The sequence below is a fragment of the Bradysia coprophila genome, unplaced genomic scaffold (assembly GCF_014529535.1).
Source record: "Bradysia coprophila strain Holo2 unplaced genomic scaffold, BU_Bcop_v1 contig_24, whole genome shotgun sequence".
NCBI lineage: Eukaryota > Metazoa > Arthropoda > Insecta > Diptera > Sciaridae > Bradysia > Bradysia coprophila.
In genome coordinates, this window is record NW_023503501.1 from 7135861 (window position 1) to 7155604 (window position 19744).

Here is a 19744-nt window from a genome sequence, read left to right on the forward strand (position 1 = left end):
CTGTTATCGCATCGACAAAGCTCATGAAAATAATCAGTGAGGTGAGCTGTGGCTAGAGTTCTCTTAAGTAGCAGATTGTTTAAACTAATGAAGTAACAGATTTTGAATTAAAGAATGGAAAAGAGTTTAGGCAACCTGAGAATTAGCAAGGTTTTAAACTTTGTGGAGGTCACGCAGGTAATTTGTTTTGTCCATACGCAGGAACACTCCTTCAATACAAATAAATTCTTTAAAATCGAATTTGTATGTCGGGGAGAATTTTGAGTATGGAGAGTGTTCTTAAATTTTACAGCCTTTTGAAGTACTAGATTCAATGAATTTACTTGCCGGTGGTGAAAGGATAACAGAACTGTTCAATTAATTGTCCCAGACTTCTTAGAAAATTTTAGGGAAAAAAAGACTCACTGAGTGACTGTACCAGAAACTCCATTTGCGAACACTCATTTGTGTATTTCAGTTCAGTAGATTCCACTTTTCTCACCCCGGTCAAGAGATGTGTCCCATTCCCAGTCAAGACTCCATTGAAATACCTTCCAATCATAGAAAGTCTGATGATTGCCCTTTCTCTGAGCAGCTTACTTCTAGCTTTTGATCGTCTAGTCAGTCCAGTCCATAGGTGCACTTATTTGTGTAGTTCAACCACGTCATAACAAAACCGAACCGTAACTCAATCAAACTGAACATCCACATTGTATTCGGTGGCTGAGATATTGAGAGTAGACAATGACTTGATGATGTCGGTATAGGTGTGAATACCAGTTGACATACTCTGTTATAATTCTCAATTTTTATGCTCATCATATTCATGCAAGGCAGCTCTAGCAACCCTATCACATTGTTTTCAAAATTAAAAGGCCTAAAATCGGACAGTGTATGTTTGCGAATTTCAATACACTGTACTCATACACCTCTAACATAGAGTAATTTGCAAGCGGACACTGTCCGTTATTAGGTCTTCTAATTTTGTAAACAATGTGTTGCTAGAGAGCTGCCTTGTGTTCATGTAATGTCGAAGCAAAAGTACTATCCAAGAAAATTATTGTCGTAAGATAGACTTTACTTGTATACCTGGACCCATGTACCCATACTTTATACTCTATGTATACCTTGTATAATTAGCACCGATATTAAAATTGAATAACTTTTAACAGTTAAATTGAACTTCAAAAAAAAAAAAAAAAACTTGAGACATCAGAGCCTACAACTGAATAAATAATATTTGAAAAAAAAGAATCAAGAAACCAGATATTCAGGTATGGCTGTAGAGTTAATAAAAAGACCCAGATTGTTATTTTGTTGGAAGATTAAAATTGATTACTTTGTGAGCAAAAGGTGTGCCCGGTTATATTACGCTCGTAAATGAGATGCAATATGAATTTGAATATCACATGGGATATTTTATATATATACGAAGGAACAAAAATTTACATTATACCGTTCACGGTCAATAACCCCATGTTTATGTTTATCATTTTATGTGTTGCATTTTTTTGCTGACTTCCATTAATGTTTTGGAGTTATACGTACAGGATTTGTAGAGGTACAATTTGTGGCACATTTACGAAAGACAATTTCGAACTCAACTGAAATTCCATTCTTTCCTTAATTACGGTTACATGTGGTGTCCATAAATCATAGAGACATACAATTGAGTTATGTTCTATGTTCATTAAGGTATAAATGACGACACTTATGGACTCGTTATTTATTTAAAAATGGAAAGTGTTTTATACAACCAATCCATACAAACGTTTGCAATAACAGTAGCACAAATTGGTATAAATAAAAAAAAAACGAGAAAAATTTAATTTACAATCACATGGTATAGGTATGTATGTGATGCCTTCAACTACAGATAAATCTATAAAAATAAATCGGATGCATTAAACTCGTTTGTAAAAATTGCGTTTGCTGCTGAAAAATATATAGAAAAAATGTTGGAATTTTCAAGCGGAAAACTAATAAAAAAATGTGTCGAACCAGCATTTATTACGATAGAATCATGTCGTTGCGTAACAATACCGTGTTTTGTTGATAGTGAAACATTTTGGTTGACCAAATATTATATCTTTATGTTCCCATTCCCATTATTGGTGTACTTCCTGTATCAATCAACGTACCACACTTATTACACGAGACAGTTATGTAAAGACTTACTTCAACACTTAGGGGGTGTGAAAGCGAACTAATTCCACGAAATAAATCGAATAATATTCAATTTGCGGTCGGTACAGACATAGCACTGCTCCTAGAATTAACATAGAAGCTATTTGGAGGCTGTCACATGGACCTGACACTGAATTCAGAGAATTCTAAGAAAAATGTTATTGTTTTGAACAAGCCAGACCTAAATTGGATTATATTTTGTTTCGACTCATACGTTCATACATTAGCAGCAATTGTTAGAAATTTTTGTTTCGGTACAGTAGTCACCTGTGTCAATGAATCTGTTTTGCTTCAGATGTATAGCGGAGTATTTGTCCGAAAAATACCGCATTCATCTTTTGTTGAATTGATACCCATTTGCTTGTCTATATTTTAGAATCATTTACGGACGGCTTATCATCGGTTATTAAGAACGACGATAATGATTCGGATCAAATCAATTAATAGATTCGATGACGATTGATAAATAAGCGAATCGTCTGTGAAAGAATACATTTCGTGGATAGTGCGATAATTTGATAATTTCTAAAATATCCCACAAGTTCAACACTTGTTTATTTGTGTTTTTTTAAACATTTGAAGTACTAGATTTACATAGTGAAATTCACACGAAATTAATAGTCATCTCCATATTTAGAGATAGAACGTTGAAACGTCCAGTTTTCAAGCGAACGTTATTGATTCGTGACGGCGCGAAGTGTTTATCCCGAGCTATTAAAACATTTTTTTGAAGGCCTTGCGAGTATAAATCCATCTGGTGGTAATATGTAATTTGAAAGCTGTGTTCCTCTCTGCTTCGTTATCAAATAACAAAACATTTGGTTCAATACATATGACGAGATCGGAGTGATACGCGTCTCGCCTCTTTTCATTATTCTTGCCTCAAAAATAGTCATTTCGTCAATTCAAACGTGAACGCAGAACTTTAAATTTTTATCCCAACTTTTACTTTACATGCTAGAAGTTTCGAAAGTACAGTGTCGATAAACGATAAAAGAAACAATTTTTGTCCCTGAAGCATAAACAACGTAGTAGATATATTAGGAAAGGTCAGTCCGACAGATTTTTTTTTCTCTCCACGACCAATGTCGGGTCTGGATTATAATATTCTGATTGATCAAAGTCATATGTATATACCCGATATATCGTAGATAGTCGCACAAAAATACAACATCAAATAGCGAAAAGCCGTAAGCAAAAAGCGCTTCAAAAGATTTTCACATGAATTTTTATGAACGAAAACATAACATTTTTGTATGCGTGAAACAATCATCGCAGTAGTGTGTATATCGTAGCTATATTGGTGGCAAGAAAAGTTTATAAAATCGTAAATTTGCGCTTGAAAATACTTAGTTCATCGTAGCCGGTCTGTGTTGAACGGTCATAGCAGGGAAACGTATAACATAGTGTGGTAAGACCGGAAAATAGAAAGAAATTTAAACATCTCTCTCGCAACGGTCAGAGTACAACAATTTTTTTTTTTGTTAGTAGGTTGTGTGAATTGTGTGCTGTAGGTATAAAATATTTATTAAATTGGTAAATGGTAAATGATGCTCTTGTAAAGTCTAAATTGGTTTTTAATCAATTGGTATAAATTTTTGTGCATCAGCAGGCCAGTGGACATTGTAACATTTTCGATTGTTGCGGTTTTTGATAATGAAAGTGTAGTTTTAAGTTTTGTACGAATTTCTTTTCATTTTTTTTAAATTTTGTAACCTAGTTTTAGTGACTGTGTGTTGAGTAATTGTTTTTAAATAATTTGTGCGTTTCAGTTGGTTTTTTTTTGGATAAAAAAAAGTTTCTGAAATAAAAACATTAAAATTTCATCTTTGGATTTCATCTTACAACATTTATTAAAATGACTAGTGGAGTTCAAACTGTTATCAAGTAAGTAAAATTAACTACTAAAAAATGTATGCCACCGAAAATCGTTAATTGAGTAACCGTAATTTCACCCAATTAGCAAAGCACGAACATTAGACGACACTAATTTCTTATGGAAATATTTCGATGAATTTTTAAGATTCTTTTAGCCCATGAGAATTTGATAGTCAATAGAAATATATTCAGCCGTCACACATTAACAATTTAAATTTTTCATGATTATATATCGATTACTTAGCGCACATCTTGAACATTTGATGACCCTGGTTCAATTATTCTTTTCGACTGTTCCGGTTTTTTCTTTCAAATCAATATTTGGCATAAGATATATTTCAATTATAATTAGCGAATTTTCAGTTTTGACCTATTTGCTTAGTTATGTTATCCAGTATCCATTTACCTACACTGTTCATGGTGATATGGTATCATTTAGCTCAATATAAACCTGACGTGATATTCAGTTAATCATGACATTCGTAATTGGTCTCTTAGTTTTAATGAATTTTTTTCCAATCAACTAATCTGCAGAAAAAACACATCAGCAGAATACATCAATGGCTAGCCATGTGTTAACAATGATAAAAATAAACGTTGAAGTCAGGGTTATATACTGTGAAATTAATAGTAGTTAGTTCAAAGAAGTAGTAGATTTTGATATCAGGCACTATACGATACTGCAAACAATAGAAGTAACAGATTGAATGAATATATGGCGATATGCTTTTATGGTTTATGAGAGATTAACAATATAGAGAAATGCGGTTTAGAAACTGCTCAAATGCTACAGATTCTTGTATAATTCTGATACATTTCTAGTACATTTCGTTTCGTCATAAAATTATACTAATGTCAGGGCTCTACTTTTTTGTGATCCAACTTCACTTCCACGACATTTCATGGATATTCTTCAGAGTGAAGTAGAAAATAGAGCGCAAAAAATGAAGTAATCAAAAATAAAAATTTAAACGCCTCTACCTACAGGCCAACCGAAGTTTTCTATATGCGTTTAGCTGTAATTTCTCATCACTAAAATCTCAGGGCGGCAAGACAAACAACTTTCACGTAATTTATTTGACTACTGAGAAAAAAAACGTGTCCACGAAGAACTCTTCTTTGATCACGTTGCTTATGTTTTAGGCTTATAAGTGAGTGGTACGGTTCACGTTGCAATAACATGACCGGCTCAGGAATTTTTTGCCCAACTATGGGAAAAGAACTTTTCATTCCACTTGGCATGTATACTACGGTCTTCGTAACAGAAATATATGGAATACTTGAATGTTGTAGATACATTCTTAAACATTGCGTCTCAAACTCCCCACCTGTCGTCATATGCACAGATAGTCAAGGAGCAATTAAAGCCATAATGAGATATAAATTTTCGTCAGCAATAGTACTTGAATGCCGCGACACAATTCAAAAATTGTCGGAATCTATCCAAATTTCACTTATCTGGGTCCCAGGTCACTCAAAAATAGCCGGTAATGAAAAAGCGGACGAACTAGCAAGACTAGCTTCTAGTACTCGTTTCACTGGCCCCGAACCAGCAACCGCAGTATCATTTTCTACCCTCCAACGAATAATATCGGACTGGAAAGCCCAAAAGTTCAAAAATCACTGGAATTCATTGAACACCGCGCGACAAGCCAGAAACTCAATTAAAATAAACAACAAAAATACTAAATATCTCTTGTCGCTCAGTAGATCCAATATTAAAAGGCTCACAAGCGTTCTAACAGGTCATAACACCTTGAAAAAACATCTTCACACGATAGGTATATCAACTGACCCATATTGCGACATGTGCGGCGATATTGAAACTACAGAACACTTCCTTTGCCATTGTCCAGCGTATATCAAGTCAAGAGCAACACATCTAGGCTCCTATACAATCAATTACAAATCAATATGGAGTATTGCTCCAGCAGACATCCTTAAATTCATAAATAAAACCAAAAGAATTTAAGTAACTGTGGGGAAGCACAACAGGCCCATCTGAGGCTTAGGTGCAGGTTATATTCCACCCACTTATTCTATCTATCTATCTAAGTGAGTGGTACATCCGAACTATTGAAAAGATTGGACAAACGAATGGATGATAAATTTCTGTAATTAAACTATAAACAGGGCACAGCATCACGTATGTATTACCATACCATAATAAAAACAACAAAAATATTAGCGCTCCATTTGTGGTCACGCAATAAAATACAATAAAAATAAAGAAAATACAAACAACAGATTCAGATAGGTAATAAACAAAAGAAAATTTAATTCATTTTCATTGAAATTGTGTGTGATTGGAATTGCGAATTCGAAAAAAAAAGACAATAGTCAACAACGGTGTGTGTATGCCCAAAGCCTAATTATTTAATTGAAATTAAAAACATTTATTCACTCGTCGTTTCTATGCTAATTATGTACTGTAATTATGCAGATTTTTCGTTATATACCTAAAACTGAATTTTTACCACAATCTCATTTTGTGTGTCAGTGGAAAAAGAACTGAAGTGCAGTTTGGTATGTTTATATTCAAAGGTCATATAGGATATTGAAAATTACATTTGCATCTGGATCTACTGTTTATTTCGCTTAGGAATTTATGTCCAAGAACATCCATGAGGAAAGTTTTAATTTTCGAATTAGATTGCAATGAAAATTCTTTCTATCTGTTAGAGGATTTTAGATGTCTCTAAGTGACCTACTGAAATGGACAGCATTTATGTAAAATTGTCTATTCCTTCTTGAGATCTAAGTATTTTTGAAAAATCTATTACTTCATTATTTTAAACATTCATTTTGATATACTTATAAGATTACGTGTTAGCCAGAGTTCCTTGTTTATTTGGTCTTCTCGATGGGATCGACAATTATGCTGCGTTTTCCATTGTTTAGCCTGTGGTGAATATCGAATTACAATGGAATACGCAGCACATTTGTCGATCCCATCAATGCTTGTTTGCTTTCCGCCTTATGATCACAATATAGTTGATCATGCAAGGCGGAAGATTGCAATCGACGAAAAAACTTATAATTTAAAAACGTTGCCCTAACAATTATTGTCTATTTGCATCTGTTTAGACTGTAGCTCCAATTAGCATGTTATTCCACCAACGCATATTTGACTGAATATTTAAAGATCTCAATCTTGTGATGTATATTCACTACCTCTCGTCTGCCGAATTCACGTTTAAAGCTCTCTGTCCCAATTATTCCCACCGATATTCAGTAAATGTTGATGATATGCTCTTTGAATCTTTAAACATTTTTTTTTGTTTAATATAAAAAATTTCACTCAGTCATCGCTTTCGTAGACACAGTAAAAAAAGAGTTGAAAACAAATAAACTCTTGATGTCTCGTAATTTATTGACTCTTCTTTTATGCATTACGTAAGTTAAAACAATAAACAATTTGGTCATTTTTGTTTGTTTGGTTTTATTTATTTTAACCACAAACATTAAAAGCACTAAAAACCTACGACGACAAGTTTTTGTTTATTGTTAATAATTTGAAAACAAAAATGCGATTTATTTCTGGCCGGAAGTTATCATGCCACAAATTGTTCTAATTTTGATTTTAAATATTTTAAATGATGGCAGTTAAAATTAGCAGAATTAAAACTAGAAGTTTAGACATACTAATCAAATAGTTTTATTATGCTTCGATGATGGTGGGTTTTGAAAGTATTTTTTGTTGTTTACCACAATTTTGCATACACAGTTATGCACATAAGTATTTGATGTCTCAGTATTGAATTGAAGGAATTTCACTCGCTTCGCTCGTGCTACAACTAACGACAATAAACTGACCGTAGACGTAAATAACATTATTGCATTTCACTTTCAATGAATCTAGTCAACTCAAAGGGAAATGGGAAAAGTAAAATTATGTGTCGATCAGTTGCTGGATTGGTTTCATCCGGCATCATCTTACTTTTTCCATTTTGAATTCAATTAATATTCCGTTCGTAATTTAGTGTGGAAATCAAATTAATAGCACAACCGTCAATACATCACGTCAACAAAATTATTAACCACACAAGGTCAAATTTAATATTTATTTTTAAGTTTTTTTTTCTCAATAATTTGATATGAAAAATCCCATGCATCACAAAAAAAAAATTGATACACAATAGGTAAACGTTCCACTGGCATAATGTTGTCGTTAATTTAATTGTATGTTGAGCTCAACGTAGTGATTATTATTATTCTATTCATTCACTTGTCTAGCAAAATTATTATTTAACAAAAAACAGAAGAAGAAGTTGAATAGCATCGTAATGAACAATCAATTTGAATGTTCATATTGCAAGCTCTTTTCGCGTTCGTTGTTGTTGAAACGTTCAAATACCTGTAAATTTTGAGTCATTAGTTGATTAATTATGGACCAAAGCGATTAACCCATAAAAAATAGCCGAATGCCATAATTCGTAGAAACAACATCTTGAAATCTTTGCCATCTTTGTCCCGTGTCGGCTAAGAATCACTTTTTTGGCGATTATAAATTAATTTTTCATCTTTTAACATCTCACAGCGTTATACGAAATCAATTTATTAATGACGTCAAACTTCTGCAACTGAGATCATTTGATACACTTTTACATTTATCGAATCAGAGTTGTACACAGGTACCGAAACCTGTTTCGAATATGATTTTCCACCGACTTTATTCATTCTCTAAAAGTGTGTTCTTAATTAGCATCTTTGCCATAAAAAAAAGATTTCTGAAGTTCAAAACCACTTTTATTTTGATACGACAAATATCACATTCAACAAGGTTGCCGTCATAACCATAAATTGATGCAACTTATGAGAAGGAAATATTCATTGGACGTACAAGTGTTTAATTCTATCGATTTCAAATAAGTAACAATAAAGGTCTACATAACGTCCTCAGAATAATTTCTCTACACAGCGGAAGATGTTACACATATTTTCGAGTTTGGAATGTAATATTGTCACAGGTCCATATATATCACATGTACAACTTGAGAGTAGTGACTCTACAAAGCAATTGACTCTTTTATTAGCACCTAGTTTCAGTAGGAAGATAGTCCGTCAAAATTAACACATTTTTGCTTACACGATGACGAACAGCACGTGCACAGTTAAATTGCAATTATAGAGAAAACTTGATAGCCACAATCTCTAAATTTTTTTGGATTACAGAAATTTGAGCCTTAGAACAATCGCCAAATCTCAATTTTACACATTTATCTCTTTCCGCTCTGTCAGCTGTTTCGCTATTGTTGTAATGGCAGAACAGCTGACAGTGATGAAGGGAGTGAATTACGATTCGTTGACTGTATTTCAAACGCTAATGATTTATTTAAATACAAGTAGTATATGATGTGAAGATAAGTGACTGGCCATCTCGCATTGTCTGCAGTCTTGATAATTATAAATGCAAGACACTCCTTGAAATTGTTCGGAAGTCCATAAAATGATTCACAAAAGAAAGTGAAAATAATCGTTCCATATACTACGCATACCATACACAAATGACCGAATTGTACCCATGCAGCACTCACTTTTAAATTCTCATTTCACTTAACCAACCAAAAGAGCTTATTATTCCAAAAACAATCACTCTCGATGCCATGCAATGCTTTCAACGTAAAAATCTAACACGTTCATACTTTCGTAATGACGAAACAAAAAGGAAAAAATTGAATGAGAAAACTCCATTTATATTTTTGTTGTCCAAATCTTTCATACACCAGCAGTAGAGAGCTGCTGATAACGAAGAAAAAAACCATCCAGAAATTGTTCATACCATTTGTACAAAAGTACATAATTGAATTTAGAGAATAACATTTGTAACTTTTGGCGAACACGTAAAGTGTTTAATAGTCACGAAGCAGCTTTTCATTAAATATCTTGCATGTGAAAATCGTATATCTGCTTCGTGTGTATCAACTTTTTGTTGTTGTTGTTTGCATAAAAAAGCTTGTGCTAATTGAAAGCTTTTCCAAATTAAGTAAAAAATTCTCGTTCTAAGATTGATGGACATGAAATTACCGCGCTAGAAGTGTAATTTAACACAATGGAAACATAAACATTAATTCAAGGAAAATATAATTAGTTGACCCAATCAACTATATGAGAAGGTCGTGCTGGCGAGCAGGGGTATAAAGTGAATTCACTTTTCGTTTGATTAAATTTAAATTTTCTGTTTTTTTTCTGATTTTCCTGTATTGGTATCAAAAGTCGATTTTAACTACATGTTGATGACATCTAGTCCTAGAGTTTGTTGCTTCATTTGATCGAAGTATTTTCATCATCAAAATCTTTTAGTTCAAAAGTCTTAACAATAAATTTATTTAAAACAAAACCTCAGTATCAAGAGCTCATATTTTATTTTTATCGTTATTTCAACAAATAACTAGCTCTTCTACTTCATTTTGTTGTTCGAACTAGATATCCTCGTCATTCCAAGTAAAAATAAAAATATTTCACCTTCATCGCATTTCCTTTACAAATTCGTACCAAAACACATTCTAAATATAGAGCAAGGAATTTCGTTCGTCAAGCGAGTCGCCACCGGTAATCAGTGGGTTTTTAATTTGAATTTTTAACAGTTGGCACGCATGTATTGGTACATTATACCCCCTGAGACCCCGTGCTTCCACCGACGCAATAAACAGAAACTAAGCGAGATAATCTTAATCTATTGTTACGTGACGCCGTTTTATAAATTTCTTGATCGGATAAGCACATTTTTCGGTGACAGCTTATGCCTCATACTGACAGATACACTAATAGAAATAACTATATAGAGCAGAGCCTTCAAACCTCCTCTTAAAGAAGTTCTCAAAGTTCAAGACTAAGTCTGACTTCTGAAATCTTCCGATTTTCCCTTAAAATTAATTACAGGAAACTAATTCCACGGTGTGTACAGTTCACACAACTAAGCATCGGAGTTACTTCAAAATAAAAATTTATTTCAATTAATTCTGTACCCCAATTTCATGCAAATGGCTGCATTATAATGCCGATATACAAGCTTACACAAGTTAATAAATTTTATTTAAGGTAAGACAAGTCAACCGGATAAAATGGAGCATTAAAGTGTTTTTCTCTAGCTCTATTAATTATGCAACGAGCAATGAGCCAAGAAGTCTGACAGCTAAATGAAAAGAAAATTTTGTTGGAATTTGTTTCCGTGAGTCTCTTTCATCAATAGTACTTATCCGGATCTTTTCTGTCTTTGCATTCATTTGCGGCCCATTCATATGCCTCTATCATTTCGTAGTTTTTCGGACTGCCTTCAGCAAATTTCTTAATGGCAGCTAAAACTTCTTCTTTCTCTTCTCTCGGTTTGCTGTTTACATTGTATGATGTGTAATTCATTCGCAGTTGCTTAAACTGTAACATGTACTGATCAACCTGAAAGCCTGCATCAGTCATCTAAGGAAGTAATGAAAAGTTTTGTAATAAAATGCTACTGTTCATAGAGTGGTAGGTTCCATTCTATTCACTGTTCAAACACCTGTCCCTTCCGCTTTTAAGTAATGTTAACTAAGTGTCAACCCAAGACCTATTTTCGATAATTTTCAAGAATTTGATTAAAATTATCGAAAAATCTTGAAATTTAGAATTTTCATCAGTTTCGGGAATTTCAAGAATTAATATTAAGAAAATAGGCCTCATCAATACAACCTCATTGTTAACACAAAGATTTTATAAAAAATGTCACACCCAACACTATTTCCAACATTTATCCTGCATAAGGACTTACCACCCCAGTTTTACGCATCACGCAGTCTATAAGACATTTGGCTGGTTCATTTGTCAGTCGTAAAATTCCGGGAGGTGGATTTTCAAACAATTCAATTGCTTCGTTCCGCGGTACGGACCATGTGTCGTTACATGCCTTTAACGAATCGAAAATTTCGGCTACTCGTTTCTCATATTGAAAAACCAGTAGAAATTCCACTAATGAATAATGGGAGTAGGTAGGCTCGTCGGGACGAGGCTCCTGTAAATATTCATACGTTCACCAATGATTGTAGTAAATAAGCGGATTTGTCATACCGTTCTTCCAGGATTGGGCCAACTTACGCCAGATACACCGACAGTAATGTCAGCCCGACATATACCAAACACACTGACAAGAGCCACAACGAAAATAATTTTCATTTTGAAACTGAAACTGAATACGTTATTCCAAGTTATATAAAGCTCAAGTCAAGGCTACCAAAATCCATATAAAAAATCGTAAAGAAATTAACGATCGCATTCGTGTTGCTAGTTTCGATAATCGAATCAGTCATTAAAGCGCTAGATTTATCTCTGCAAATCTATTGTTAATGCTCGTAGATCTGAAAGGCCTTAGCACGCTATAACCTTAGGAAATATAGCTGAATCTGTAACCGGTCGAAATAACACCGGTCAAAAGAAGTATCTGCCTGATGTCGTTTGTCGAAACAAAGCCTGATCTAAAGCAACCATTAAATGTTTGAAGACCCGATAACCTGAGTGATTTAGATATAGGTTCGGGTCGGTTCTTTCTTCATTTTTGGCTTACCCGATCACCTCTATAATATTTATCTGCCTTGCAATCAACGCGAAATTTATGACGATAATTGAAAAGGGGACAGGAAACAAGAGGCATAAATTTCCAATGTATTCAGTAATTTCCCAATTTTATTGAATCTCTTACACAACACCGTAGCTCAGTGAGGGATTCTTTTGAAAAACAGCCTACCGAAATCGGACGCATTTTCTAGTGGAATTTTCTGCATGTACTTAGAAAGGTATTTGACCCTAGAAGCCAAAACCACTTTCAAAAAAATTCTTCGAAGTTTGTGTGGCTGGTAAACGGTGATCAAAACCGAAAACTTGCACTTTTCTTACAAACATTTCTCCAGTTACACGAGCCGTACAGGGTCGTGTGGGGTGTCATTAGAAAGGTAATCATATGTACTATTGAGCCGAATAGGGACTTATTGGGTTTAAAATTCATCGACACTGAAATATGTGCAGTTGAAGTTTTCAACCGAAGACACACTGCTCTTACTGAAATTTCTGGAGGTACACAAAACGTACATGGTCGTGTGGAGTGTCATTTGAAAGGTGATTTAATGTGCTTTTGGGTTAAATAGGGTCTTATGAAGTCTGGATGCATCGATGATGAAATATGTACACCTAAACATTTCAACTTCTATTTCATCGTAGACGCATCCAAATCACATAAGACCCTATTTGGCCCAAAAGCACATTAAAATATATTGAAAATCAGTGCCACAGACCTCTTGAAGAATTCGTTCTAATTTTTATAGAACCAAGAGTTGTTATACCTTTCACAGACGACATCTTATCAACGGATTGATATTGACAAAATCTATTACTGCATTAGTTTTCCATGAATATTTGCTATATAAGACGACATTAACCAACCATCGTTCATATCTATCATTCCTTTCGTCGCTGTCACTAACAGATAACATAGCTTTCCGCAGACCATTATACCGTGCTACTTAAAGATGTTTTTGATTTTGTTGAGGCGTCAATTTGATTTATGAGTTAGCATTGTATCATTAAAGCTACTAACATTACTCTTTGCGGTCGAATGAAGAAAACATTTTTGACTTGGTCTACGAGTTTAAAATCCAAAATCATTAGTTTTATTCCTCGTACTCATGCAGGACATTCGTGCGGAAAATTTTAAAAATAGTGGCTGACATTTTTTCACACTTTAATGTACCATAAATTTAGTTTTAAATAATGAAAATCATGAACCGAATAAATAAAAGAATTTTATTTTTCATTCACATTTCCATTTCGTTTCGTTGTTGTTCTTGCTTTTTTTTTAATGAAACGTGCGTATTATATGTTACAATATCAAGGAAGGTTTGCATGTCCTCCACGGCCATGGGCAGTCTGCCCAACAAACAAACGTTTTCTATATATGTATGTGTAGCACTCATTGTGTATGCGACAATTTTATTAGTAATTTCAGTAACGTTTCGTTTTGTGTATTATTTTAATGGTGCTTTGTTGCACATATGTGATGTGCTTTAATTTTGCCTTGAATTTCTTTCTTGTTTATGATGTTAAACGAATTAATCAACTTTAAATGCCATGCTGCTAGTGGGTGCGACATGGATACTATAATTTTGAGCGTAAGTTGCTGATTCATTTTCGGAACGATAATTAGGGACTTGTAGTGAGGATATTATAACAAGTAGAAATTTAATTGCTACCTATCAGTCTAAGTGTGTGAAAACCACCAGGTAGGTGGGTCAGTAGATTCGCTGGTATGAGCGATAAGATTAACAACTCAATGCTATAAGCATACTAGGGTGTCCTCGGATATATTACAAGGACTCGGATAAAACGTTAGAGAGTAGTTCAACTAAAGGAACATGAGATTCATTCTCGGATTTATTGATTTTTAGGTCAAGGAATTTTGTAGAGATTCAAGAATGCTTTTCTAAATATAATAGAAACATTTTGTCTTAGCAGGTGGTTTACCCTATGATTTCGTGGTAAATTTTTGTGTGATTTTATTCGTAGAGTTAAACTCGAGATGTAGCATCGTGACCTCGATCGGGACACTGGTATGTGTGGTTTCCTTCGACAGCATCATCTTACTATCTCTTAAGTCTTTAAGAGCGTTCACCACTTGGCAAATTTCTAGCCTACATTTGTGCGCAAAAATATTCGTTTTTTTGATGATTTCTCTGAACCAAAAAGTAAAGTAAAAACATTAAAGCATGCAAAAATGTGGTAATTTTAAAGGAAAAATTGGTTTGTGGTTAGAGAAACCTTTGCAAAATGTTAAAAAGTGTTCAGCAGCTGGGCCCCCAGAAAGAAGGAAAAAATCGGCAATATCGCAACAACTTTTTTCCAAGCAGCACAAAAGTACTGGATTTATTTATATGTTGAACGATAGTGGGTGAGACCAGCTACAAAACCCTATACTCAGTTCCGTGGAACATCGATGCTGCAGGGAGGAAGACTCTCCGAACATCTGCAATATTTCTAGTCATAACTCTCGTGGATGTACTCGCACCAGCCAGTGCGCATACTCTACCTGTAAGTCTTTCCAAGACCGACATTGGTACATCATTACAACAATTTCAAATAATTATTTCTTGAGTTACACTCACGGAATTTTGAAAACCGACACATTTTCTGTTTCTGTGTTTAACTTGAGTTTCTGGTTTCTCCATATAAAAACACATACAAAATTCACAAAAAACCAGTAAACCACGAAACACAAAATGTGTCGGTTTTCAAAATTCCGTGAGTGTATTGCCGAAAAACTGTTTTCGTGACCCTCTGATATTTCTTTACTTTCCACTGAAAACATTTTTTTTAGAAAAAAGTTAAAGATACGTGTTTGCTAGCCGAAAGACGAATCCAACTCATTAAAATCGGAGTCCGCTTGTTCCCCAATCGCTTGAAGTCTTGGCGATATGACTCTGAAGAAATTTAGAATGATTCCTGATGCTAAGACTTATGACCAAGACTTATTATTCTGAATTTTAATAAACCCCTGACAATTCTTAAATTTAATATCATGGGAACATTTTAAGAATTTTTAGAATTGCAAGAGATTAATTCTTGAAATTCCTAACGATTCACAAAAATGTTAGAATCTTATAATCATTAAAATAAAATTCGAATGGTAATCCGTGACTCAGAATACAAAACCCAACCTTTGCAATAAACTGATAACATCATTTCTATTCTAAAAAGCGAATATGTCCAAATAAGCAGGTTGAAGTCGAAGTATTTTATTCAGATAGTTCCAGTCGGTTCCAGTTCATCATTCAATTTAATTATAATATGCAAGGGAAAAAAACCACACCAAAACAGAATTCACATAAACATGCATACCGCGTAAGACTACCATCACTGATGCTTTAAATCAAATTTATGTATGCCATAAACATCCGCGGTATTATTTGTGTATATTTCTACAATCTAGAAACTTTATTTCTCTTTCCGTTTAAGGGTGTTATGCTCATTCGGATGTATTTTTAGTTCGGTTAGATGGTAGCAACACTCCCAACTCATAACGTACCCATTTTATGTGATTTCAGACCGGTACACAGTTCAGCGTTTGTCGATTATTAGGTTTTTGCGAAAAATGGCCATTGAATTTCGCGATGTTTTATTTCATTTGATTTTTATTTTTGTTTAATACCTACCTCAAGGTGAAACCAACCCCATTTATTGAATGTTATCTGAAATGATATTCGCGAGCCAACAACCAATTTACTTAAATAAATCCATTTCATCATCCATGTGAATAGGTAAATCAATCTATTATGGACAACTCCTTTCTTGATGATAGCCAATTTCGGCCAAAAAAAAAAATCTTTTTCTGAAATATTATCACTAGTCACGACATTATGTTATGCGAAATGCAAATTAAATCAACGGACCGTCCTCAATAATTTTTCAAGAGAAAAGAGTTGGTCAAACAAAAGACTACGAACATCACACACTTCTAGAGTAGAACTTTATGTCTATGTTTAGTCATACCAATTTTTATGGTGAAATTATACCAACTCTTCTTTCTTATGGAGGAGTTGCTTTACCATGTTATTTACATTTGTCTTGTTACAGACGGCTGTCATCTGTTATCGACATTGATGACAGTAATAAAAAACTACAAGCTCTTACCAAAGAGTTTGTATATAGCAAAAAGTATGTTCAAAACAAATGAAGGAAAAGATTTCTGAAATCAATATCTCAAAATCTTCTATCAAATGAAGTAATAGATCAGATAGTAAAACTGTTTTTTTTAAGTAGCCGTTCTACCGTGGTAGAACACGCACGGGGGCCTCTGTTTGGGCCCATTGTGCTGGTCCTGTAAAACTGTTACTATGCTTTCCTCCTGTGACAGGTTAACACTCATATATACGTCAACAGTTGTACCGACTGTATAACACTGAAGTTCAATATTAATTTGGAAACAATGAAACGAACGAAGAACACTCATCACAGGACAATAACGAAATTTAACAAAGTTAATCGTAAAGAAAATTATATTGCAAATCAATATGAGGTGTGTCACAGATCTGCACCAGCAAATACTATATTGACAAACAATTAACAATTTTGTGAACAATAAACACATTTGCCACACATTATAACTTTTATAGGTACTCTCTCGATTTATTTTATATTCACGGCATACTGTTCTGACTTTGTCTTCTTTCGGTGAAATATCCAATCATTTTTTGACTCAAGATATACATCAGCAAACTCCCAAATATTATTTTTTACGGTAGTCAAAACGTGCAAATATTTAATTAAATGTCTGGCTCAGACTTCAGAAATGAACGTGTGATAAAGCGGGGTTGCATTAAGATTTTGGTACACTGACCTAATGATAATTTTTCTTGATTTTGTCTGAATATAGCTAAAACTTGCAGTAAATATGTTTTTAAAAATTATTCTGTTATACATACTGGTACTTGAGCCTTTAGCTCCAAATCTTTTACTTCATTTTATTTAGATTTATAAGACCACACAAGCCTGACCTCATAAGCTATTACTCTTGTCGTTGTTGTCGCTAAATCTTTAATCATCTCATGCGATCTATATGTTATCTGGTGCAGTCAAATGTAAGTTTAAACAAATGAAGTAATAGATTTTGGTTCAATGTGTTAAAGATGTAAATTAAAGGAAGTAATAGACTCGATATATATCCTCATGATATGCTTTCTGTCCATAACACCGTAACTAGTCTGAATCTTCACAAGATCTTATCTTAGACCATTTCAAAGTTCATTTTACAAAGAGTTTACAGCGTACAAATTACACCATGGACATGTAAAGCTCTAAATTATTTAATTTTCGAGATAAAGTCACAAATCCATGTTTTATTACCGATTATTATCGTTTCAACCGTGAATGGAACACGTACACTTTGCATTTGAAGCAATCGCTTGCAATTTATTCTAAATTAATATTCGAAATTCCACTTTAGATAGTTCTGAACAGCGTGAAATCTTACATTGTTTCGAAACAATTGTTGATTGTAAATTATTTTATTTAAAAAAAATAAATAAATAAACAAACACAACCTTGTATCCATTCATCAATAAGAATGCCCACAAAAAAGTCATTTTATATTTTGATAATTGACGATACAATTTCGCACTATTGCCGGTAAAGCGTTTTACCATTGTAAAGTTGGTTAATGCATGTTTTTAAAATAATACAATGTTATAGGTTTGATTTGAAGCATTAGCTCGATTCCTGTCAGTGCTGCTAAATTTACCAACTGTCAGTTCAATCAATCAATGTCCAATCAAAAAAAAAGTAGTGTCGCAGCTGCAATAAATTTAACCAAATTTTACGATACATTTAAATGTATCATCTCCATCAAATCAATTAACATAAATGCTGACGGGAATCGGGCTATTAAGTATAATGTTAGGAGTATGCAGAATTATATGCTGACTTAATCAAAAAAACGTTGTTAAGCTCAGTTCCATGTTCCAATTGATTATAATAATGCATTTAATGTTATCTGTAGGAAAATACTGTGCTTTGAATGCTTAAATGGTAAATTAATTATTCAAATTAGATTAAATGGTAACTTAAATAGCTGACTACACCAACATTTGTTCGGTTTCGTTTAATTTTCTTTAAGCTGTTTATTAACTCTGCAGATTACATGTTGGTATTTCATTGTTAATGTGAGTCCAATAAAATAACAAAAAAGGAATCTGCTAAATGTCAAAAGAAAGTTTTCTGTTGTGCTGTTTAAATGAAAACTATACTTTTCTATAAGATTTGACCTTTTTAACTTAAACCATTGACAAATTCAAAGTTTTGATGTCCTCAAGAATGAGAGACTTACCAAGAGAACCTATTGTCCCATTTAAAAATCAATTTTCGCATAGGGCCGGTAGTAACTCAGAATACATAATACATTGGATGCTGCTACGTACTTAGGAGTGTCAATAGATTGTGTTTATGCTGCACACGAACAGTCAAAGGATCTTTTCCACGCAAATGACTTTATATCTCTCTTTTTGGAGTGTTTGTTTGGGCTACGGTTAATGGTTCAAAAGGAGTGACAAAAAAATCCATTTCGTCACTAGTGACAAAAAGCAAAATATAAAAAACAACAAAAAACGTCATCGAACATCACTAGAATGACGCATGAGAATGTCTACTTTTCTCACCAAAAGAGCACCGAAAAAAATATTTCATTGATGAAATGAACGGTTTTCACGTAACCCGAACGAAAAATGAAAAGTCATGATGTGTATTATGACACGAGCCCGCAGGATGTAGAGCCTAATAGAGCCTAAAAGGTACTTTGCACGCGATGCCATAAATAATCATTTTAGCGAATGAGAGGTTTACAGTATGAGCCGTAGACGAGTTCATGAATCGAATTGGCTAAAAAAGCCTTTTAACATAAGCTAGGAACAGCGTTTTTCCTAAACGAGCGGTGGTTTTCTGCTTATCCATCCCTCGTTCCTTGGACGAAATTGCAATTTTTCAACACTATTTCAGCACTAGGAAAAGACGTAAGAAGACCACACTTTTTTCGTGGCTACTGTAATAGGATCCAGAGCCGAATGCGCGGATCATCATATCATTTTTTATGTGTCGATGTTTAAATGAACCCAAACTCCCTCTCCGAGCTGATGCATAATGTTAGTCGTACCACACAGAGACATATAAAAATTCATAGACGTTGTAAGTAAAC

General features: G+C 33.8%; 1 protein-coding gene across 9 annotated transcripts in view; it reads left to right on the plus strand.

Moving 5' to 3' along the window:
- Positions 1-3519: 3519 nt before the first annotated feature.
- The window catches only part of LOC119077665 (neprilysin-2), a 31828-nt gene continuing 15603 nt past the window's right edge, over positions 3520-19744 (plus strand). For 2 of the 9 annotated variants that reach the window (XM_037184894.1, XM_037184895.1), the window contains exon 1: positions 3520-4053. In XM_037184894.1, coding sequence (XP_037040789.1) covers positions 4025-4053 — 29 coding nt within the window. In that variant the 5' untranslated portion in view covers positions 3520-4024. The remainder of the gene's footprint in view (positions 4054-19744) is intronic. The other 7 variants (XM_037184897.1, XM_037184896.1, XM_037184900.1 and 4 more) reach the window with 7 other exon arrangements.